The sequence below is a fragment of the Morus notabilis genome, unplaced genomic scaffold (assembly GCF_000414095.1).
Source record: "Morus notabilis unplaced genomic scaffold, ASM41409v2 Scaffold257, whole genome shotgun sequence".
In the NCBI taxonomy this organism is placed as follows: Eukaryota; Viridiplantae; Streptophyta; class Magnoliopsida; order Rosales; family Moraceae; genus Morus; species Morus notabilis.
In genome coordinates this window covers 286,822-311,085 of record NW_010356831.1, presented here as the reverse complement: position 1 = coordinate 311,085, position 24,264 = coordinate 286,822, and the positions used below count along the sequence as shown (strand labels likewise).

Below are 24,264 nucleotides of genomic sequence, written 5' to 3'. Positions count from 1 at the left end.
TAACGGCATTGATAAATTATACATAAAAAATACATGCCCTCAATTAAAAGCCAATGTTTCCTAAAATAAATAAATAAAGGCTTGGTTATGCCATCAAAAAGTAGTGAAGGGGTGATGTAGTAATATAAACTTTCAATTTTAAAATATTTTTAAAATGATAATTTTATAATGATTAAATGAAAGTCAATACAACAACCAACGACAATTAAATATTAAAAATTTAATATATGCCCTATTCAGCACAAAAGTTAATATTGTATATTTAACATAAAAAATAATATACATCGAAGAGTATTTTCTTACTCAAATGTTAAAATTCAACATTATCACACTAATTTGACACTCCATTAGAAATGCTTTATAATGTCAAATCCCTATATTAATTCGGAGCTTAGCATCTAGGTAAGAGATAGCATATTCCAAAATTACATTTAAATTCCGTTTAATTCATGAATTCAAATCAAATCAAGATTCATGATTCTAACTCTTAAATTTTAAATTTTTTTATGAGAAAAAAATATTATAACAAAATCAAAAATTATAATTTGAACCACACAAAACCCTTGAAACAAACTATCACCTTAATGTGAAATTTGGTATATACTACTACAGCGGGTGTTAAATTTAACATCAAGATAGCATATGCCAAACTTTACTTTAATTACATGTTGATTTGAATTGTATGTAATAAAACTTTCCTGGAGCTGCAAAATTTGAACTTTAGTTGCTGTCAAAACAAGCGCAATAGCAGACAATAATGTAGTCAAGAGACATGGAACGGGAAAGAAGAAAGAAAAACTCACTACTCGTTGAAGAGTCAAAGTTAACAGTTACAACTAAACAATTTTAGAGTAGGAAAAAAAAATTACCAAAAAAAAAGAATATATAACTCTAAGTAAATTAAGATCTGCTCAACACTACAGAAAAGTCAATTGATATGGTACAAACAAACCCAGTTGAGCACATTTATCTGCAAAAGGTCGCTACGTTCAGAAGTATCCAAGGTAGTTATCATCCGAAACTGCTGATATGATAATAACCTATAAAAGAAAGTTGAACTACCTAATGAATTCACCACAAATATGGATCATATGATTTGCAAAATATACAAGTTTCCGAGCCACAGACGAACTAAGCATCATCATCGTCATCCTCATCCTTGTCTCCATCTTTCTCGGTATCATCACCAGCTTCAGCATCATCCCCTTCATCTTCCTCATCAGTCATGTTGTTTATCACTTCAGTAATTAGATCCTTCACCTCAGCTTTTCTATGCATTAAATCCACCCCAAAGTGGGCACCTAACAGACATTGCATTTGAAAACTGAGCATTAAAAAAAAATCAACAAAAAACAGTATTTTATTGTTAACAAGGATAAGCCATACCTAGTTGCCTCAGAATGTCAGATAAAGTCGCCTGCATTAATCAAATACAGAAGATTTGAGAACAATTTGCCCATGCCACATAAGAATCGAAACAATCAATATAACGCCAAAACATAGTCTTACCGTATTGAAATCAACTTCTTTCAGAATATCAACAATTACTGCATGCAAATCCTTTTTGGAAGGCTCTGCTGCCTTGGCCTTTTTGCTATTTTTACCTTTCCCTAATTCAAGCAAACATTTCAAAGGATTAAGGGAAACAAAAATTCTTAGTCTTACACAATCCCAAATGCATAATCTAAAAGGGTATATTAGGCCAAGTTTCTTCGGCCATTCCTGATGTATGTATATAATAAGTTGGAAAAAAAAAAAGCAATGAAATGCACAATCATACCAAATATGCAGTAATACCAATTAGGTGAAAATGATCTTTTAAGCAAAATAATAGCCACTTTATGCAGAAAGGTAAACAAGTGAGCAAAGCACCTTGATCCTTGGCTGAAACCTTTACTGGAGATTTGCTTGATGACTTTTTGCTTGCAACTTTCACCTTAGCGTCCTTCTGGCTTTCCTTTTCAATCTTCTGTTTCTTCGATGCAGATCCCTTTGACTTGGAACCCGAAGTTCCATCAGCCTCACTTCCACCTTTTTTCGAGGTAGATTTAGATTTCTTCATAGACTCTGCTGATTTCTTGTCCGATTTCCCTGGAGTGCTCTTTTTGACGGGTGTAGCTTTGTCTCCAGTTTTAACCTTCGACTTTGAGCCCTCCTTTTGGGTCTTTTTGGATGACCTTTTGGGACTTGACAACTTATCTTTTGATTCATCATCTCTGTCATCAGATTTATCTGAATGGACACTTTGTTCGCTCATTGAATCACCATCATCTTCCTCATGAGAATCATCTTTTGCATCTGAAGATTCAGCTTTATCACTATTCTCATCTTCTTGAACTTTGGATGAACTCTTTGTCTTTTTCCCAGCACTTGGCAATTTTTTTTGTTTCTAAAGATAAAAGTCAATACAGCCAACAAAAACTTGTCATTAGGTGAAAATAAGCCTTGTGCAGGTAAGATAAACCAGTCAGAGCCATAACTAAAAAGATACTAGAAAACCATAATTCAAAGGATGCACAATCAAGGCTCAAAAAAGCAGGGAATACTATGCATCTTTGAACACATTTATACTGAATTTAGCACAAGGGCCTAAGAAAATGGAAGCCACCATGACACATTATCACTGTTTCAAAGATCATGCAAACATTAACGCAGCAACCATTGCTACGGTTTTTCTGTTTTGCTTGTAAAATGATAACTACATTTCTTATTCTGCCCACAAACATGATCTTAACATATTTGATGTTTGTAGTAAAGGTTGGAACATAGCAAATTTAAATCATCTGATCATATTAATGCAGTCCAATTGTTGACAAAAATACTAGTGAGTTCTAGTCAGCATTAAACAACTGAATATGAACTTGTTTATTAGAACGAGAACACTATCAGACTTCCAGACCAAGTAAAAGAGATGATTCCTATTAGTGACGCTACGAGTGATTACCAACTAAGGGATGAAACCTTTCGTGTTGAAGTTCAAACAAGACATTTCAAGACCAACAGCATGAAGAGGCAACTGACCAGGTTGAACAGGTATGCTAAGGAAGTGTTACTCATAACAAATCAGGAAAAAAAAATTTGAAGTTATTACCATAAATATTACCAGATACCATTTTAGACTAAGCAAACAAGTTCATAACAAAAAACTTATTTCATGATTAAGGGGGTAAAGATTCTACTGCAGTAAACATGAACTAATTAAAATTATAGTGTTCAGATTTTATTAATCAAGTAAGACCTTGGCAGGTGTTTCTGGAGATGCTTCTGAACTGCCACCCTTGCCTGGTGTGACCTTCCTCCTCCGCTTTTGGCCTTTCTGAAACTCAGTTAAAAAGTTGTTTGTAACAGTTAACACGCAACTAAACATACTCTCCAGTCATATCTTGTAGAAAGAAACTGAAATGGTATGAAACCTGTTCCTTATCAGCGAGCAACTCATCAGTAGTAGCATGTGGGGACTCCAGAAACTCCAGTAATTTTGCAGAAAGTTCTTCCTGGACGAGTAGATAGTTGTAAGATAAGTGCAAATAATCACAGAACACTCATATGACAGGAAATTTATCCAGCGTGTTTGGAACCAATTCTGTTTTTGTTTTTCACATTTTTTAAGACAAAAAAATTAGATTGAGGGGGAAAACGTGTTTGGAGGAAAAAAGGTAAGAAAACCGAAAACAATTCCATTTTTTAGTTTAGTGTAAAATCACTTAGAAAATGAAAATGATTTGAAGTCGTTTTTCAATTTTTGTTTCCATTTCCTTAGCAGGTAGGTGAAAATTATATAACTAAACGGAGTTTTAATTTTTTCTTAAATTGAAAACAATCTCTTAATAAAATTACTAAACACATTATCAAAAACGATTTCTATCTAAGATTAAAAACGTTTTCATTTCCAATTTCATACACAAAACAAAATCATTTTAGAAACAATTCCAAACGCACCCATCATATCACACTTACCTTTTTTGTAGTAGACCTACTAATTGGAATATTAAGAAATTCACAGAAATACATCAGTTTTTCCTTGACACATTTATCAAGCTTCTCTTTCACTTTTGCCCTCTGCTTTTCTTGCTGAGAACAAAAGAAACCTAGTATGAGAGAACTACAGCAAGAAAAATAACTTACCTATATAGAGCATAGTCATCAAAAGATAAGATATAAGTTACATCTCGTGCATACATACATGTCCGTAAAAAAAATGTACAAGACTTGAAAAATAGAGTACCTCATTCTCAACCCAAACATAACCTGAAAACTGGCCAATATTTCTCTTCAAACTATGTGCCTGCACAAGGTCATGAAAGATAAAACCTTTAAAAGATAATTCTTTTGAAAACACTATAAACAAACATAGACAGAAAATGTAAAGAAAAAAACCACTCAGACAAAGCTAACCCCACACACCCAATAAAAAACAAAAACAAACAAAAAAACCGGTTACCTTTGCTTTTTTCCCAAAAAGAATTGTGTGAAGTAATTGAAGGTTGTCATCAGCTTTTCTCTTTCCCAACTTGAAAGCCACTGAAACAGTTTAGACTATCAGATTAAAAAATAGCTAGGCAGCTGTAACAAGAAATTTGAACAAAAATAAATCACTTTCCAAATGACATGCATATACCAGGGATAATAAACTTCTACCTCCCTAATAGAAAATCCAATAAAAAGAACGCAGATGCAAGATATAGGTTTCGCATCAAACTTTGTTATGCTGGCTTACATAGAAATATGAATTAGATCGCATGCTTAAGACAAGTCTTAAATGAAAACAGGGCAGCTTTATATTGACATTATACCAACACCAAGCAAAAGTTTAGGGACGCAGAACGCGTTTCTTTGAACACAAGGGCGTATAAACAACTGCAGTCATGAAATTCTGGGTAATATAATTAAATCACCAAGCAAAAATTTAGGGACGCGGAACACATTGCTTTGAACATAACGGCATATAAACAACAACAGTTCATGAAATTCTGGGTAATATAATTAAATCATAATAGCATGGGAATACATCTTTCATCACATGTTTACGGAAAAAGGAGAATTGCCAATTCCACTTTCCCATGCCATTAGAAGCAATTACAAAAATCCTAAGCTAAGGAACACCTATGAATATTTTGACTTACACCCTAGATATGTGACATTATGGTATTATAAACATCATATAGCAAATACGTCATGACAAGATGCCAATACCAGGCATATACAAGCGTTGCAATTTAAAAGAGCAAAAAAAAAAAAAAAAAAGAGCAGGCAATACTCAAGAAAGCAATTTCTGATCCAGTTTGTTCATGAAAACAGTCTGAATAATTCTTCAAGGAAAAAAAATAAAACCATCCATTTTTGCTAATTAGCAGAACAAATACAAATGCAAATCCAACTCCCAACACAACAATGCAGGTGAGGAAAAAAAAAAAAAAAACAGAGAGAGCAATTTCTGATCCAGTTTGTTAGGTGGCATAATAACAGTCTGAATAATTCTTCAAGGGAAAAAAAAAAGAATAAAACCATCCATTTTTGCTATCTTGCAGAACAAATACAAATGCAAATCCAACTTCCAACACAACAATGCAGGTGAGGAAAAAAAAAAAAGATAAAGAATGGAAGACATTTGAGACCCGGAAAACAATTAAAAAAGTTTACCTACCGTTTCTACTCTAAACTAAACCTTCTAGTCCAACAAAAACCATAAATTCTGCAATAAAAGCATATCGATACATGGCGCTAACTAATGAAAACATACCATTTGGAATTTCTTTGAGCTGCGTTCCACGACCCTGAAATTAAAAGGAAAAAAAGAGGCAAGAGATTTGAAAATTATGCTTTGTTCTTGAACTTGCGCCTCCGAAAATTTAAAGACTGTAATTTCTCTGTAATTGAGAGTCATATTACTTAATAACAAAAAATAAATGAATTCCAAGATAAATAAACCCAAAAAAAAAAATGATATTTTCTTCTTCTTTTCATAATTATACCTTTTCAATTGACAACCCTTTGCTCGCCGGCGACCTCCCCGTCGACGGCGCGGAGTAGCGCTCTACCACTTTCCTCTCCCTTGTCGGCCTATCGCTCGCCGGAGTAACCAGATCCTTCTTCTCCGCTACCGATTCCCGGCTTCGTTTCTTCTTCTCCGACGGGCGCTGCTCCTTCTTCGAGCTCCCCTTCCGACCTTTCTTCTCTTCTTCCTCTTTTTCCTCGCCTTCTCTCTCCTCCTCCTCCTCCTCGCTCTCTTCACCTTCCTTCTCCTTCTCTTTCTCCTCCTCGCCTCCTTCTTCACCTTCTCCCTTCTCCTCCGCAGCTTTCTCCTCCTCGTTCTCCTCCGCAACTACTTTCTCGGAAGAACCTTCTGGAACATTCTCCTTCTCCGCATCCTCTTCTTTCTCATCACCTTCATCCTTCTCCTCCTCCTCCTCCTCCTCCGCCTCCACTTTCTCGCCCTCCGGCTTCTCCTCCGCAGGAGCTCCGTCTTCGGCCTTCTTCTTCTCCTCCTCTAGGGCTTCCGACGCCATGGCTACCAAGAATTAAAGCAAGAAAATCAGAAATCAACAGTGGATACCCTAAAACCCTAGATTCGGGTTTTTTGGGGAGAAATGAAAGAAAGAAAGAAAGAGAAAGTAAAAATATTGAAAACCCTAGTATATATGTATACATACGAGATTTGACTGATGAAAGCAAAAGAGAGAAGAAAACGAAATTTGGGAATTTTTGTGTTTGTGTGGGAAAAATTTTTGGGCGTTTTTAAAGTTTGTGTTTTTAGGCCTTCGAAGGCGCGGGCTGGGATTGGTTTTTGGTGGGCGTTTCAAAATTTCACGCGAAAATTTTTCACTTTTTTTTTTTTTTCCTCCCTTTTTTTGGTTTGGGGGCGTGGGTTTTTTTTTTTTTTTTTTTTTTTTTTTTTTTTCCTCCTCATTTTTGGGTTGAGCGCGCTGGTTTTTTTTTTTCTCTCTCTCTCTTGATCGCCATTTATGGACAGTTGTCAGGTTTCGCCACGTGGGCAGTTGATTGGTTGATTAGTAGGATTAAAGCCCCTTGTTGTATATTATTTTGGGTTTGAAAATCAATTAAAATGTTGGTTTCTTTTCTACTAATTGTGGAAAATTTTTACAAAAATTAGAAGGATCGAGGATGGAGATGTCATGTGAGGAGATTCATGATAAATTTTAGAAATGAAAGTTCAGGTCGTCTGACTTAACGATTTGAAGAAGATTTTTGAGTCAGATCAATTCAGTCCTAATATTTTAACCGGTCAAGATAAAAGGGAGTCAAGTCGACCCCTAATGTACTTTTGGATCTAAACTCTTGGCCCAACCTTATCTAAACACTACATCGAGCCAATAATGATAGGCTTTGGACCTGTTTATTTTATCTAATCTAAACTTATAATTCTACTGATAGTATTGACTCATCGCAACCATTAAATTCAAATCACACGATGTGCGATGATTTATAAAAGACTAACATCAACCGTACTTATTGTCTAATTGAAACTCTATGTTAGGTACCCTCGAAGTAGAGTTATCCTTCGTTGGAAAGGAAAAAAATATGTGGTTTTTTTTTGTGAGAAGTGGTTTTTCTTGTGTCTTAAGACTTCAAACTTTCTAAGTCTACGAGAGATTCTTCCTCATTTAGATACATCGTGTTCATGGATTAAAATTGCCATTGGTGGATGGTTAAGGAATAAAAATAAATTATGTGGATTTTGGATGGCACGCAATAGTGGGTGAAAGAAGTGTTGGTTTTAAAAATGATTTTCTATGTGGAAGTGTAAAATGTAACAAAATTTGTACCCTAAATGCACCATATGCGTATATGACATGGAAGATGTTGTGCATGTCTTTGTGCCCTTGTGGCTTATTTAAATACATTCACTAATTAAAAAGTCACAGCTGTTATTGGTACAACAATTAAATGTATCGATAGCAGTATGGTTCCCACATGGAACTTATCTTTTCTAAATGTTATACCATAATTTTTCACAAGTCTAACATGGCATTCCACGTAAGATACATCATAACTCAAAGCTCAAATTGAGCTTGGTATCCTGAGCTCAATACCTTGAGCTTAGTACTTTGAGCTGGGTATGTTGATCTAAGAAAGTTAAGCCTAGTACCTTGAGGAGGTAAGTGAGGAGTACCTCAAGGAGGTCCTCAAAGGAGTACCTCGGAGAGGTAAGTGAGAGGGTCCTTAAGGAGGTCTTCAAAGAGGTCCTTAAAGAGGTAAGTGAGAAGGATTACATAAAGGAGATAAGTGAGGAGCTCCTCAAGGAGGTAAGTGAGGAGTACCTCAAGGAGTTAAGTGAGGGGAAGTGCCTTAGAGAGGTAAGTGAGGAGGTCTTCAAGGAGGTAAGTGAGAAGGAGTACATCAAGTAGTGTTATGCTAATATGTTTCCCTGAATCTAAAATAACGTCTCACGAAGTCCACCTCGAAATTGAAAGTCCGGATTTGAGCTCAATACCTTGAGCTCGAGGTGAAGTATTCGAAGCTCAATGCCTTAAGCTAAATACCTTGAGCTCTTTATACCTCAAGTCCGGTACCCTAGGACAGTTGCCTTGGAGTAGGGCGAGTTAAAATAAGCCTAGCCCCTCACCTTACTTCCCACGTGAGAAATGAGGAAAACCTCTTCATCAACCACCCCACATCATTCGGGTTATTAGGATATATTGGAGTAACCGTCATGTCACACGTGGACTAGAAATAGAGAATTTGCATCTGAAGAGGTGCTTGGAAATCGCCAACTCTTTCACATGGGGAATAAAGAAATTACCACGTTAGCAATCCTACGAGGTACGGATTACAAACGAGGGAGGTAAGAGTTCACATCCATAAGGAAGCGAGAATAATGGAAGTGAAAACGTGGGTTGGACGGTTACACCTACGGGAGACTATTACTCAAGAGAAAGGGCCTATAAATACGAGAGCATGTAAGAGAGTTAATGTATTAATCTCATAAATTCAATGAAAATCATAATAGATGTAGGTCATAATGGGTCGAACCACTTTAAATTCTTGAGTTATCCATTTATTTTCACTTTAATTAATTCGTTGATGGTATTTTGATATTGTAGAATCGGATTTCAATCTAGAGGTTTGGTTCCTCTGAAGATGGTCATTTATGCCGTCAACACTAAATATATATTAAACTTCAGTGAGACTCAACTATGTAATTGTGAATGCATGGAGATGGGAGGATAAGAATCCCTTATTATAAATATTGCATCCTAATTATTGTTTTAACATTTTTTAGTGTGCAAAAGCTTATAATCAAATCTCTTATCCTATTTTTTAAAGGTTCATATCCATAAAATCTTACAACGTTTATTTTCTAAATGCATATCATGCATGTCTTGTTTAATTTGAGCACAATCATGAATCAACAAAGTTGTTCTGATTAATTGCAGTTATACAATTATTATTTGGCTCGTTTGATTTATAAGTTTGAAAATAATAATTTAAACAAAAATTTAAATTTTATGAAAATAAATAATGTGGCAACAAAATTTGAACATTATTATTATTATTATCATCATCATCATAATCATTATCAATATTAAATTCAGCCCCGCTTCCTTTCACACCAAAAGTAATATATTTGGCTTGAAGGTTAAACTCAAACGTTGCATGGTTGTTCTTCCATTGCTAATCTCTAGTTAGTGGCCTCGAAGAAATTAAAGGCCCCATACATTTCACAAATTCAAGTTGTAAATTTGAGTTAAAAAATAAATTGATGTGAGATAAAATACTACGGAAAAACATGTTAAATTTGAATTTTTATAAGAAAAAATATTGTAACAAAAAGTTTAAGTTATGATTCAAACAATAAAACGAATGAAACCTAATAAATCAAATCAAACAATTTTACACAACTAACTCCTACAAACACAATGGGAAATTTAGTAACATCACGTATGAGTTGATGGTCACTGTCCTATGATCGACAAAACATGAATCAATAAGCGTTATCTAAAAACTCAACGAAACCTTTGAAAAAAAAAAACAAACAAATACTAGCCACACAACACTTGTTGATGGTAAACGAACATTATCTATGCACATCACTTTTATATGTTATGAGCATAGAAAATGTAGAGTTTTTGTTGAAGTCAACTCTTACTAGACATGAAAATTTTACATGTTAACTCATTTATTTGTAGAGATTCACATTAAACGGGGTGGAGAAAATCTGCTTTAAACAGATTTGGATTGTAAATGGGTTAAACTTTTAATCCATTGCGGGTCGCAGAGCGGGGACAGATCTAGAGGTTCCCAGCCTTATTCTCCTTTTTCCCTCCTGTTTAATAATATTATATTTTTAAATTAGATAAATTATGCATAATATGCTATAATATATAATTTTAAGTATAATCTAGTGCATAATATAGATTAAAATTTAAAACTGCATTTCCTTTATTATTTAATTATTTATTTTCAATGAAACTAATTAATCGAGTAAATGAGGCATCACAAATATCTCGAACTAATGATGGCAATTCATCTCGTAACCCAGTAATTTATGCGGGTTTATAAGATGGGTACAGTGAGTATTTTTATTCGCGGGGCGGGTTGGTGAGAAGATCGCTCAGCCACAAAACCGTCCTGTTGCCATCCTTAACTCTGACCATACTGCCTAACCAGATGAATAGCATGTGTTATATAATAGTACACACATCCTGCAAACCTAACCGGACGAGTAACAATTGTTATATAACGCTTTAGGACCAGATGAGTAACATGTGCTATATAACACTTATGCGTTCCATTACCTAACAGGACGACAATGTGTTATATATGGCACTTTGGGACAGGGTGCTGCCAAAACTTGGAGGCCAATCTCAACTTTAATAGAGCAACTTTGCTCTTGCTTTGTATGGCATAGAGAGTGCCATGAGTGTTTGGTAATAGCAAAAGTTAGAATTAGTTTCGAGTCTATCATACATTATGATATTGGAAGAAAGAGAAAAATATACTAAGACTTGAGATGAATTAAAATTAATAGGTCAATAGTTTATATAAGTTAATAAATAGACTAAATTACTGTTTTCGTCCATAACTTGTCTGGTTATGAACCATAACTTGACAAGTTATTGTCCATAACTTGTCTGGCTATGAACCATAACTTGATAAGTTTGTCCATAATTTATCTGATTATGAACCATAACTTGATAAGTTATGGTCTATTAATTTCTATAACTAAAAGTTGGCCTATATACTTTATTAAGTTTTTCATATTGGAATATTTTTTACTATTTCCCTATGATCTTTGGGTATTTATGTAATTTTCGATCTTGATGTATCTTTTTAATACAAATTAAATTAGTTTTATTAACCGTGCTTTGAGTTCTACAGTATTAAAGTCTTCCCGACAACGAAGATGTTGTTATGAAGTGCATCGGTGCCGTTTGTAGCAAACCAAGTTGTTTTTTGAAATGTTTTTTTGCGGTTTTTGAGGCATGAAAACGAAAATATTTTTTAAATTGTATTTGATTAGCAAATGAATACAAAAACAGGGAAAAAATTTTGAGGATATTTTTGTTAAGAAAATACTTAAAAAGCAAATTTCACATTTTCATTTTCATTTTCTAAAATTATACATGTTTTAGAACTTTTCTTATATCAAAACAATCTATATACTAAGAAAATAACTAAATGCGATTTCATAAATAGTCTCATGACCATTATCAAAAAATTATGAGGCCTTTTTTATAATGTTTTTAAAATGATTGTTCATTTCTATTTTCATAATAAAAACAAAACCATTTGAAAACTCTTCACGGATTGATTTTTAATGTACTTAGGAAAAAAAAAAAAACACGGATGCCTCATTGTTGTATGACCTTAGTAGTGGCATTAATGAGATGTATGACCGGTTTAATTTACTCACTTGAACACATGATTCTGATTATATTCTTTTTTAAGAAACTTGAATAAAAAAAATTTCTTTTAATAGACAAAATTTAAATTTAAAATTAAAATCACTTATTTGAACTCATAAGGCCTCGTTCACTTCGCGGATTCGAGTTTTCAATTCGAGTTAAGATGTGACATTTTCTGAGAACTTTTTACTGTATAAACTTAGAACTGAAAACTCAAAACGGTGAAATAAACGAAGCATAAAAGAGTCGGCAATGTACATATATGTCGAGCTAGGTTGCGGCACGCCTCATTGGGACCCCTGTTGAACCAACGATGTAGCCACGTAGATTTCCATGGGAGTAGGCAGAGGCACGAGTAGGTTTAGTTTCAGCATGGGTTTGACCCAACTGCACAAAGCAAAAGCACAATGAAATTTGACAACGTTTGCGTTTTTATTCTTAAAAAAATATAAAAATAAAAATAGAAAAGTTTTTTTTAGTTTATCATTTTAATTTTTTGAAAAAAATATGGTAACCTACTTTGGCTTTCTATTTTTTAAAACAAAAAAAAAGAAACAAAATTGATAATTATTGATTTGTAGGGTAATGTCGTTGGTCCAAGCACTGACATTTTTGTATCCCATATTCTTATCATGTATTTGGTTGTCTTATTTATATATATATCTTTAATAGTGATCATAATCTTGCAACAGCTTAAAAATTATTTTGCAAAATTATTTCTGTTAAAAAAACTTGAAATAATTTTGCAACAGCTTAAAAATTTTCCTTTTTTTCTAATTTTAAAAAACATTAAAACCTATTTTAAAAAAAAATACCAAACAGAGATGGTTACCACGACTTTAACGAGCCTTATGCACAAGAAAGAAAGCCCAATCTAAAGCCCTTTAAGCCCACAACTCAAACATTAAACGGGTACCCAGCCGCCCGAATCGAAGAACAGAAAACCCGAAATGACCATAAAACACGACCGTATATATTCTAAACCCTAACTCACAACAGCCTCCAAGCAACCCAGCTTCCTTCTTCCCATCACAAGAAACCCTAAGACGCAGTAGAAGATCTACTCGCCATGGTAATAATTCATCGCCGTCGTTGCAATCCTTTTCCGATCGCCATATCTTCCGATTTCTCCATTTTCAAAGCTCTCACTTCGTCGCTGTTTTGCAGGCCCCGAAGAAAGGAGTAAAGCTGACGGCTTCGTCCAAGAAGAAGCCTGTAACTTTCTCTTATCTCATTTCTACGGTTTCGCATTTGCTATAATCGGTTTGTGTGATTTCGGATTTTGATTTTGGATTCGGTTTTGGTTTTTGTAGGAGAAGGTTGTCAATCCGTTGTTCGAGAAGCGTCCGAAGCAGTTTGGAATCGGCGGGGCTTTGCCTCCGAAGAGGGATTTGCACAGGTTCGTGAAGTGGCCGAAGACTGTTCAAATCCAGAGGAAGAAGAGAATTCTTAAGCAGAGATTGAAGGTCCCTCCAGCTCTAAACCAGTTCACCAAGACCTTGGATAAGAACCTAGGTATTGATCGGACCGTCAATCTTATTATTCGCTCTTGACAAATTCGCGTTTTTGAATATTGTTCGGAGCTGATTTTTGTAATGATTGTAAGACTTTGTCATGAAATGAAATGGATTATTGTTGTACACACGAGATGGCATTAGCTTAAGATTTGAATATGCAATACTTTTAAGTGTAGTCTTTTCCCTATTGCAAATGTGAAAATAGCAAGATTTGTTATTTAATTGATGTGTACTTAATATTTATTATCATTGTTCCCTATTTTTTTTTTTCCATTTTAGGAGCCTCGACTTTAAGATTGATTCATATTAAATGGAACTCTCATACTTTGGTTTTTTAGAAACGATGATATAGTTTGGAAATCAGGGAAACAGTAAGAATTGTGTTTAAGTCGGGTGAAAGGTCTCTTGTGATGAATACAGGGTAGAATGCCAGCTATCGTGATTGATTAATTTAGTTCTTAGTTGTATCGTGTGAATAATCTGCCATATAAAAACTTAGGCCATGTTTGGAATTGATTCCGTTTTTGTTGTTCACGTTTTTTGAGAGAAAAAATGAAAATGTTTTCAAAACGGCGTTTTGCGCAATAAAGACAAAAAACATAAATGAAAATGATTTTTTTAGTTTAGTGTAAAATGAGAGAGAAATGAAAAATGACTTTTAGTCGTTTTTCATTTTTTGTTTTTATCTTCTCCTCTCTCGAGTAGAGAGAGAGAAAGAGAGACATTAATAGGTTTTTTTACACTGAAAACAATATCTTGATAAACTACCAAATGCATTTTTAAAAATAATTTCTTTCTGAGATTGAAAATGTTTTCATTTTCATACAAAAAAATAAAATCATTTTGGAACGAGTTCTAAACGTGCTCTTAATTTCTGATTTGTGTACTTGTTCTGCCATATTGATAAGTCCAGATTTATATGTGTTTGGCTATTTTCTTTTAGTCTTCAATCACAAATTCCAAGTTTATATTGTTTATTTGTGTTTGTTTTTTTTTGGTTGGATGTTACTACTTTCAAGGTTGATCCAAGAATCTCTCATATGTTTGGTTGTTAAGAAATGATAACGTACCTTAGAAATCTGTGATAACAGTAGGAATTGTGTGGTTTAAGATGGGATGGAAGGTCTCATTGTAGGGGATAAAGGGTGGTGTGGCAGTTATCCTGATTGGTCTATTTAATTTCAAGTTGTATCATGCTATTAACCCAGTAAACACATATCTTGAGTTCTGATTTTGTTTTCTACCGTGTACTTGTACTTTGTTTATCTTGTTTTTCTTTCAAGTTAATCTCTTTTCTGGAATGTTGATGATGCTGATAGTGACGTTTGAATACTTGTTAACTATATGCAGCAACAAGTCTGTTCAAGTTGCTCCTTAAGTATAGGCCTGAAGACAAAGCAGAGAAGAAGGAACGTCTTCTGAAACGTGCCCAAGCTGAGGCTGAAGGGAAAACTGCGGAAGCCAAGAAGCCCATTGTCGTGAAATATGGGCTCAACCATGTCACCTACCTGATTGAGCAGGTAGTTAAATACTTAAAACTAGTATAATTTTGTAGGAGTGATGGTTTTGTGTAAAGAATCTTGTTGTATGCATGGAAGAACATGATATGTAATAATAACATTGCTTCTGTTTTCTTCACAGAATAAGGCACAATTGGTTGTGATCGCTCATGATGTTGACCCTATTGAGTTGGTCGTTTGGCTCCCTGCCTTGTGCAGAAAGATGGAGATCCCTTACTGTATCGTCAAGGGGAAATCGCGTTTGGGATCGGTACTTTCTACTTTGTTTGTCTTGCTGTTTTTTGCTCCATAAAATTTGTGTTTCCTTGTTTACTGATCGATTTGTTCATGTCACTGTCCTAACAGATTGTCCACAAGAAAACAGCGGCTGCATTGTGCTTGACAACAGTGAAGAATGAGGACAAGTTGGAGTTCAGCAAAGTCCTGGAGGCCATCAAGGTATATTCAAAACCACATTTTCTTTTGAGAAATGCTAGCATCATTTTTTCTATTGCTCTTTTTGTCACTCTCTATATTCATTCTTTGACACGTCTCCACTATCTCATTTTCTATTTGAATGATAATATATCACGTTAGTAGAATTCACGTGTCAAATAATGAAATGTAGAAAGTGACGGATAGGGTGGTGCTAGCGGTTCTATTTTCGTAAATATGCATTAACTCCTACAAAATGTTCTTTTTCATTACTTTCTTCGTTCTCCAATCTTAATTCTGGATTTTGTTTCTTCGTTCTCCAATCTTAATGCGAGATTGTATTTGCATTTCAGGCTAACTTTAACGACAAGTACGATGAGTACAGAAAGAAGTGGGGAGGTGGTATCATGGGCTCCAAATCACAGGCCAAGACCAGGGCCAAGGAAAAACTTTTGGCCAAGGAAGCCGCTCAGAGGCTGAGCTAAGACCATAAGCACATTAGACCTGGAATTGGATGAGCCTCTTTCCTATTTATTGATTTTCATGGCTATTTTCCTGCTCTTTCTTTTTGTGTACTTGAAAAGGACCGTGTAGCTACAAATAGAGTGCGGATGTTCTTTTCATCTGGTTTAACATCCAAGACAACCTTTAGTTCTCTTCTTGGTTTTAATTTGAAGTATTTTTATTTAATTCGAGGATCACTTTAGTGCTCGTTTATTATTTATTTATTGGGCTGTCAGAGGTTTTGTTAAGTATGTATAATTCACTGCGTAAATGAAAATGATAGTGATTGGGTTCATAATATAATGGAAGGGTAAATTTCAATAATAACACTTGTGAATAAATTATTATTATTTTTAGTATTAATTTTGCTTACTTTAACAATCAGTAAAAGTATGTTAGGTTGTTTTTGCTTGAGTTAAAATGACAATTGTGTTTTATTTTATTTTTAAAATTTTGAAAATATTTTGGAGTCTTATAAATTTCAAATATTCAAAATAGAGAGAGGAGTAAGAACGCGGGTGTGTACAGACTAACAGCCCGTTTAGTTCATGGATTAGAATCATTTTTAATTTACGTGTTTTTTATGTGAGAAAATATTGTAGCGAATCATGAATCATGATTCAAATTAAAGAACGAATCCTCTAATTAAACGGGCTAAGAAACTCCGACTACCACCACCGTTTATCATTTTGAGTATTGACGAATTCACGACAGCGAGAACCCACGCAGTGAGAACTCATGATAGCCACTCAGAACACACGAACCCATGAACTCAGAAGCACGCAACGAGAACTCACGAACCTTCGGCGGAGAAATCAACGCCTAACCTAGAAACACGAACTGAGAAAACCTCACCCTTTTAACATTCTTCGTCGGAGAAATCAACCATGAGAACTAACGAGGTAAATGGCGGATTTTGAGACAATGGTGAAAACTTTGTTGGCTTTTTTTGTTTATTTTTTTTATTTTACCATTTTTTGTCATCTTATAAGAAAATAAAGGCTTTGGAGGAGGAGATAAAAACATATAATATCAGTTATTTGAAATTTTTGATTGTCATTGTGCTCCTTATTTGGTCTGTGACTCTGCTTGATAGGCGGTCATAGCATTATGACAGGCATGTCATAAGACAGTCACAGCATGCGGTCATAGTACTATGATGGACGGTCATAATGATATGACCGCCCATCAGGCAGGTAGGCTCATAATGTGACTGCCTGATTGATGACCCTACGGTCATAGCATTATGACCGTCGGTCGTAGTACTGTGACCGCACTCTGTGACTGCCTTATGACCGGTAATAATACAATTACCAACCGATCATAATGCTATGACCGACCATCAGTCATAACACTATGAGCGAGCCTGCATGACGGTCATAGAATTATGATCTCCGGTCATAGTACTATGACCGCACAATGGTCAGACTCTTAGTGTGCCAGTCATAGTATTTTGGTTAACAACTTTGTTTGTTTTTCTTGTTTATTTGTGTTTTTTATGTATTTATTATTTTTTTAACCATTTTTTGTCATCTTAGAAGAAAATAAAAGCTTTGGAGGAAGAGATACCGTTGATACTAACACAATGGGAAGAGGAGGAAGTTAAAGCAAATATTAAGGTCAATTATTTAAAATTTTTTATTGTCATTGTGCTCATTTTTTGATCTCTGACTCAGCTTTATGGTGGTCATAGTATTATGACTCCACTATAACCGCGCAATTTTATGAACGGTCATAGTCTTATGACCACCGCACAATTTACCATTTTCAAATCCGTGCCGATATTGCCGACACCAATATTTTGCTCGGCTTCATCACTATGACATGAAACCCTAGTTGGTTTCACCGGAATGTTGTTGCTTTCTCCTATCTCAGGTGGCAACGCTTCAGCCATTGACTCATCCACTATATCGACACATATTGAAAATTTGTTGAGCGAGTGAACATCCCTCTTCTTCAATTGCAGGTAGAATGTGACATCATAGTTAGACAATATCTTCACAGGAGCTTCTTCATCTTTAATAACATATCTTAAGGATAAACTTTTTCCTTATGGCCGAATCCCAAGCACATTTCTCACCAAATCTATAAGACCAATATAAGTTGTGTTGGTGGAGACCAATATTCCCTTCATTTCACAACCAACGTATCTCGAAGCACAGTCCCAATGTCCATTGTACTTGATGAAGACGTTCAATCCATCAGCCATTCCTAAATAATTTTAAAAATAATAATTGTTAATCAACAAGCAATTACTCCTAGTCGTCATCGAGTCATTAGAAATGGCCAGTCATAACATTGTGTAACGGCCGGTCATAACACTACGGGTCATTAAAATAATCAGTCATAATATTATGATCGGCCTGTCATATCACTATGACTGCCTCATGGCCGGTCATAATACTATGACCGGACTAGGACCTTCCATTTTGACTCATACTGTTATAATTTGACTCATAGACAATGGCTCATACTGTTATGACTGACCGGTCATAGTATTATGACCGGAAATATAATACTATGAGTCATAATACTATGACTTCCAAGGTCAACTATGTCTTTGATGTGTTGGTCGTTACAATCAGTTTACATATTAGTTATAAATCATTCAAAATCTCAAATTGACGAAGGATATTTTCAATTCCTATCACATTAAGTTCAACCCAGTCTATAATGTACTAACAATTTTAAGTCTCCCGAAAAATAAATTTAAAAAGACAAAAAGAAAAGAAAAACAAAAAAAAATTATGTACCAACCTTGATCTGGTACACAACCGGAATATTGGCGACGAGGGAATGAGGGCGTAGGGAAGAGAAAGACTAAGTAGAGAGAAAAACCAAACTTGAGAGAAAGAGAGAGAGAGAGAGCCGAAAATGTGGTGTAGAGGGAGAGATAGTGGGCGGGAGAGAGTTGAGAATCTCTTTGAGGTGCTTTTAAATGATAATTTTGACCTAAGTGGCATAAAATGTATTTCACCCTCACACTGCTGACATGGTGATGCTAACTGTGAAAGTATACAAAAGTGGTGTTAAAAATAATAATATTATATTCAAGAGTGCTATCATTGAAATTTACCCTATAATGGAAGGTTGGAAGACGATCCATAGAGTATTTTCAAAGGCGGAAAAAGAATAAAAACTTTGATGTTAAAAGTGCTTGTGCAATAATCATGTGATGTTTAATAAGCACAGTTTGAACTGATGTTTAGTTTAGTAAGTATGTAGTTTGAATTATAATTTTGATTTAAACTAAGTGAAATAGTATAACTTAGAGTTTAGCTTTCTTTTTAAGTTCAACTGCTTAAATCATTTTGAACTGGACTTTAGCTTTCCTTTCAAGTTCAACTGTTCAAATCATTTTTAAATAGTAAAAAAGTGTCCATTTTTTTGCTTTTCACACTTACTAAATACAGATTTGAATTTTATTTCATGTTCAAATTAAAACTTTAACTATACATCTAAATGTCAATTTAAATCACAGTTCAAATCAAAAAGTTTGAATCATTAAAATTTAAATCAACGAAATAAACGGGACATGATGAATTTTTTATTTTTCAATCAATCTTTTCCTTTTTAATTTTATTTTATTCATCTATCCCTCTTTCCTATCTCTTCCTCTCCTTTCTAATTTGTTGTTTATGGGTATGCTATTTTCTCTCTCATCATTAGCTCTTATTTCTTTTGATTGCTGTCACCAGCGATTGAATTTCAATTTGAAGGAGTTAGTGAATTGTGTTTCTTCGTAAATCTTGGACTTATAGTGTGAATTTAGGATTTACCATTATAATAATTTATATTCCTTTATAAATCTTAGATTTACGATGAAAATTTATAATTTTACTAATATAAGATATTTTTTTAGTTCTGTTCATAAATTTATAATTTACCATCAAAATAAAATTTGTTTGTTCCTTCATAAATTATGAATGTACTTTAATCTAACACTAAATGAAACGTAGTAACTTACTCCAATGTTACCATGTTAGTACAAGCTGTCATCTAACATTGAATGAAATATAGTAACTTACTTTAGTGTCACTATGTTACGTTAAAAAGTTACAAGATAACATGATAAATATTAGGATAAATTGAAATAAATTAAAATGAAATCAAAGTTCAAACTAAAATAAACCAAATTAAAATTACACACAATTAAATTAAAAATATCTAAAACTTCAAAAACTTAGCCAATTTAAATGCACAAAGCACAAAAATTAGTAAAATAACTTTATTTCATAGAGTTATTAAGTCTCAACGATAATCTTATAAGCTCAAAACACCTACTTTAAACCCTAAAATTAGTATATGATGAGCACGAAAAAAACTATTGTGAGGATCACTATGTAGTTGTTGAAATATGGGTTCTTTAAATGAGTCCCACATAGATTGTAGTTTAAATCCTCGATCTTTTGTAGGATTATAAGTAAGAACTCAATTTATCATTTTAATCATCCTAAATGACTTACAAATGAATATTTTTTGTTTTTCTTTTTCGTATCAAAGGTGTAAAAGGGATAGCGCATTTTTGTGATAAAAAAAGAGAAAAATGCTCGAATAGTAATTGTTAGATTAATAATAAAATAAAAACATAATAAAATAATTGAATATACTATAAGGTTAAAGTTGCCTTCATTTTAGTCTATGAGTGCTGAAATTGGTAGCTGAGGGTGTATAAAAAATAGGGCTTTGGGAGCTTCTTGGTGAGAATGACAATATCGTCCAGATAAAAAGACGCTAATGAAGAAGGTATTGCAGAAAAGAAAATGAGCGTATGATGTTTTTGGAAGCAGTTTTGCAATGGAACTTTTGGAGTGAAAATGATTAGAATATTTTCCAGAACGACAAAATATCCTTGTGATCTAGAATCAACTTATTTTGTAGTGAAAAGTTGTTTATTAACCATTTTTTAAACTTAGATTAAGGTGAGATTTTTAGGTGGGAGTGACTAGACATTATTGAGAATGATAAAATGATATTTGTAATATAAAAATAAATATAAATATGGTTGTTAAAATAAAAAAACTATTGTTGGCTAATTTCTTAACAGTTTAAAGCTTTTAGAATGAATTGTTAAGCTAACATAATATCAGAGTGAGATGTTTTGAGTTCAAACCCTTAGTGTTAAAGAAATTTATGATAAGATTAAGGGAACAAATTTCATCTTTTAGTAAAATAACTAATGGTTTAGGATTCTTTTTAAAGTACTCTTACCTATAGTGTATATTTCTCACCGTTTGATTTGCTCAGACTCAAATCAAAACATTTTAAAAAATAAAATCAAAATTAAAAAAATATGTGTAGCAGATAGTTTCTAAAAAATATAAACCTATTAGTAGTTCATTTATATTACATATTATATTATTTATATTTTATAAATGTATATACTCACATATTTATACATTTTGATAGTTGCAAAATCTCATTACACACACATATATATATATATATACATTTATGAGGTGTAATTATTTTATTAATAGATGTAATATCTTAATATTAATATATAAGACCTAATTTTAGATATCGTTTAATTTATGAGTTTAAATCTATAATTTTATTGTGTTATAATATTTTTACAAAAAATTTAAATTTAAAAATTTTGTATCAATGAATTCTCTCATAAATTTAAATGCAAAATCAAAATAACTACTTTGAACGCATAAATCAGACTGTGCCAGACGAGTCCTTCAACACTTATCAATAGAAATAATGACACGTTATGACGTAGTGCACAACTTAGGATTGCGGCAGAGTCTACTGCAAACAAAACTTTTTATGCACGTGAGACTCACGTGGATTCGACAATCAATGACCGGATTCAGTTTTTCGCCGGAAAGAGAGAGGGAGAGAGAGAGAGAGAGAGAGAGAGAGAGAGTGTGTGTGTGTGTCTGTTCAAACTCGGACTCGGTACGATTTGACGCGCGCTTAACCAGGGCAGACATGGAACTCTCCCTAAATGACCCGGATTCTCAACATACCCGACCCGACGAACCAGAGCTCGACCTCTACACCATCCCCAGCCACTCCAGTAATCTCTCTCTCTGAACCCTAATTCCTCATTTTCGCACAATTCACAGTTTTGCTTTCGTTAATCTCAGACCTTTTCGCTGCGAATTTCATCCAGGTTGGTTCGTGTGGGACGAAATCCACGAAATCGAGAGAATTTCTCTCAAGGAGTTTTTCGATGGAAGCTCGATTTCGAGAACGCCGAAGATATACAAGGAGTACAGGGACTTCATCATCAACAAGTACAGAGAAGAGCCTTCTCGGAGGCTCACCTTCACCGAGGTCAGAAAATCTCTCGTCGGTGACGTCAATTTGCTCCGCAAGGTTTTCCTTTTCCTCGAAAAGTGGGGGCTGATCAACTTTTCGGCGTCTTCGGATGGTGGAGATTGCGACGGAGAAGAAGAGAAGAGGTCTAGGGTTAGGGTTGAGGAAGGAGTGCCGAATGGGATTCGGGTGGTGGCGACACCGAATTCGATTAAGCCTATTCCACCAACACCACCGGTTGTGGGAAAGAAAGGAGATAAGTTTGATAGTGGAGTAAAGTTGCCTCCTTTGTCGTCGTATTCGGACGTTTTTGCTGATTTGATGAAGCAGAAGGATGTCGTTTGTGGGAATTGTGGAGATAGTTGTAATTCTGGTCACTACAAGTATACGAAGGTATATACAAATATGCTTGCAGGGAATTATGTTTTTTTGTTGTTGTTGTTGTTGTTGTTGTTGTTGTTATTATTATTTAGAGAACTTAAGCCTGTTTGAATTGTGGTGCTCTTTTTGCCTATTCTTTTATATTGTTTTAGTCGCAGTGTTAGGTACTTGAACTCGAGCAATTTCTTCTCTTGGGAACTCAGTTGTATTAATGTATTTTTGATATAAGTGACAACCCTGAAAAAGTTGTTTGAGAAATTGTTAAGGAGTAATGATATCTACTATTTTTATAAAAATAAATAATTCATTTGCTTCGTCATTTGGTAAACAAAAAAAAAATGTTGCGGATAACTTGAGATCCCTAGCATTGCCTAATTATTCAATCTGTAAATAGGATAGTATGGTGGGCTTGCATTGTTTCTGTGAAATCACATTTAACGTTTAAGTTTTTGCACCTTTGAATTCGACAAGAAATTTTATGTCCTCTGCTATTTCAAGACCGGTTAATTTTGCATATTGCTCTTTGGTGGAATTATCGTCCCCCGTTAACTTATATGAACTATAATTTTGGCAGGGTGATAACGTCTGCATTTGCGCAAAATGTTTCGAAAATGGGAATTATGGAGAGAATAAGTCAGTTGATGATTTTGAGTTGAATGAGTGTATTCGTGAGGGTGATAAGCATGGAGCTGTTTGGACCGAAGCTGAAACTTTCCTCCTCTTAGAATCTGTTTTGAAGCATGGAGATGATTGGGAGCTTGTTGCTCAAAATGTTTCCACAAAGACTAAGCTTGATTGCATTGCTAAGCTCATTGAGCTGCCTTTTGGGGAAGTTCTGGGTTCTGCCACCCATAAAAAGGGTAATTCCAACGACCCCATTGGCAACACAAACAGTTTGACGCAAGCTGAGTCGTCCTCATCTGAGAATCAAGAGACTGTGAAAACTGGGGATCAATGTCATGAGAAGACAAATGAGGTTGAGCACAATGGAGATGCTGTAGAAAATGGTCATCCCTTGAAAAGACAGCGCACTGCTTCCCTCTCGAGTCCTGGTGGTTCGCTTATGGAACAGGTAAGAGTCTTGAAATAAGTCTTGAATCTTCAAAATTTAATGCGAGGTTTGGGAATATGCATGGGGAAATTGTATTTTATATTTTTGTTTTAACTGATTTAATTGTTTTGTTTGTTTTTGGCTACCGACTGTTGGTATAGTTGGAAGCATTATATGTGAAAAACATAGAATTAGTGTTATGAAATATGGAATATCTCCCATCATTGTCCAATTCCCTCCTTTTTTTTTTCTTGATTATTAAATCCCCTCAAACTGTATTAACTGCTTATTTTTATGATCTGAAGACGTGTAACTGAAACGTTGATAGTGTTCCTCTTAGGTAGCTCTTATGTCAACCATCGTTGGCCCCCATATCACAGCTGCTGCAGCTGAGGCTGCTGTTACTTCCTTGTGTGACGAATATTCATATCCGAGGGAGATATTTGATGGTTATGATGATGACGACTATGTAACTGATGGGCAACCGACTCCCATTCCAGATAGCGAGACAAAGAGGTTATATATTCTGCTGAATTATCATTTTAGGCGTTTTAATGATATTATGGTGCTAAGATTTTGCCATGTTTTGTATATTTCAGAGTCGTCGAGGTTGAAGATTCAGAGATGAAGGAAGGGCCTACTCAATCAGGTATGTGTTTTGAAGTCACCATGCAAAATGAACTGGCATTCCCCCCCCCCCCCCCCCCCAACTGAGAAACCGGCTTTAGGTTATCCTTCCG

General features: G+C 34.4%; 3 protein-coding genes across 3 annotated transcripts in view; 2 read left to right on the top strand and 1 right to left on the bottom strand.

Annotated features, from left to right (window-relative positions):
* Nucleotides 1–823: 823 nt before the first annotated feature.
* LOC21393447 (myb-like protein X) lies at nt 824–6,848 on the bottom strand. The gene is made up of 13 exons (XM_024162053.1): nt 6,651–6,848; nt 6,167–6,508; nt 5,973–6,097; nt 5,741–5,774; nt 4,442–4,521; nt 4,226–4,285; nt 3,958–4,071; nt 3,414–3,494; nt 3,239–3,316; nt 1,873–2,389; nt 1,510–1,610; nt 1,387–1,417; nt 824–1,301 (listed from the first exon to the last, which is right to left on the bottom strand). Exons 2-13 carry the CDS (start codon nt 6,504–6,506, stop codon nt 1,132–1,134), a joined length of 1,731 nt encoding a protein of 576 aa, XP_024017821.1. The 5' UTR covers nt 6,507–6,508; nt 6,651–6,848; the 3' UTR covers nt 824–1,131.
* Nucleotides 6,849–12,858: 6,010 nt separating this feature from the next.
* On the top strand, nt 12,859–16,029 carry LOC21393446 (60S ribosomal protein L7a-2). Its single transcript, XM_024162071.1, has 7 exons — nt 12,859–12,939; nt 13,035–13,082; nt 13,181–13,382; nt 14,735–14,904; nt 15,026–15,154; nt 15,250–15,342; nt 15,672–16,029. Exons 1-7 carry the CDS (start codon nt 12,937–12,939, stop codon nt 15,801–15,803), a joined length of 777 nt encoding a protein of 258 aa, XP_024017839.1. The 5' UTR covers nt 12,859–12,936; the 3' UTR covers nt 15,804–16,029.
* A 5,588-nt stretch (nt 16,030–21,617) lies between these two features.
* LOC21393445 (SWI/SNF complex subunit SWI3A) overlaps nt 21,618–24,264 on the top strand; it is a 3,466-nt gene continuing 819 nt past the window's right edge. Inside the window, exons 1-5 of the mRNA XM_010088691.2 lie at nt 21,618–21,850; nt 21,947–22,485; nt 23,048–23,545; nt 23,865–24,040; nt 24,124–24,173. Coding sequence (XP_010086993.2) covers nt 21,631–21,850; nt 21,947–22,485; nt 23,048–23,545; nt 23,865–24,040; nt 24,124–24,173 — 1,483 coding nt within the window. The 5' untranslated portion in view covers nt 21,618–21,630. The remainder of the gene's footprint in view (nt 21,851–21,946; nt 22,486–23,047; nt 23,546–23,864; nt 24,041–24,123; nt 24,174–24,264) is intronic.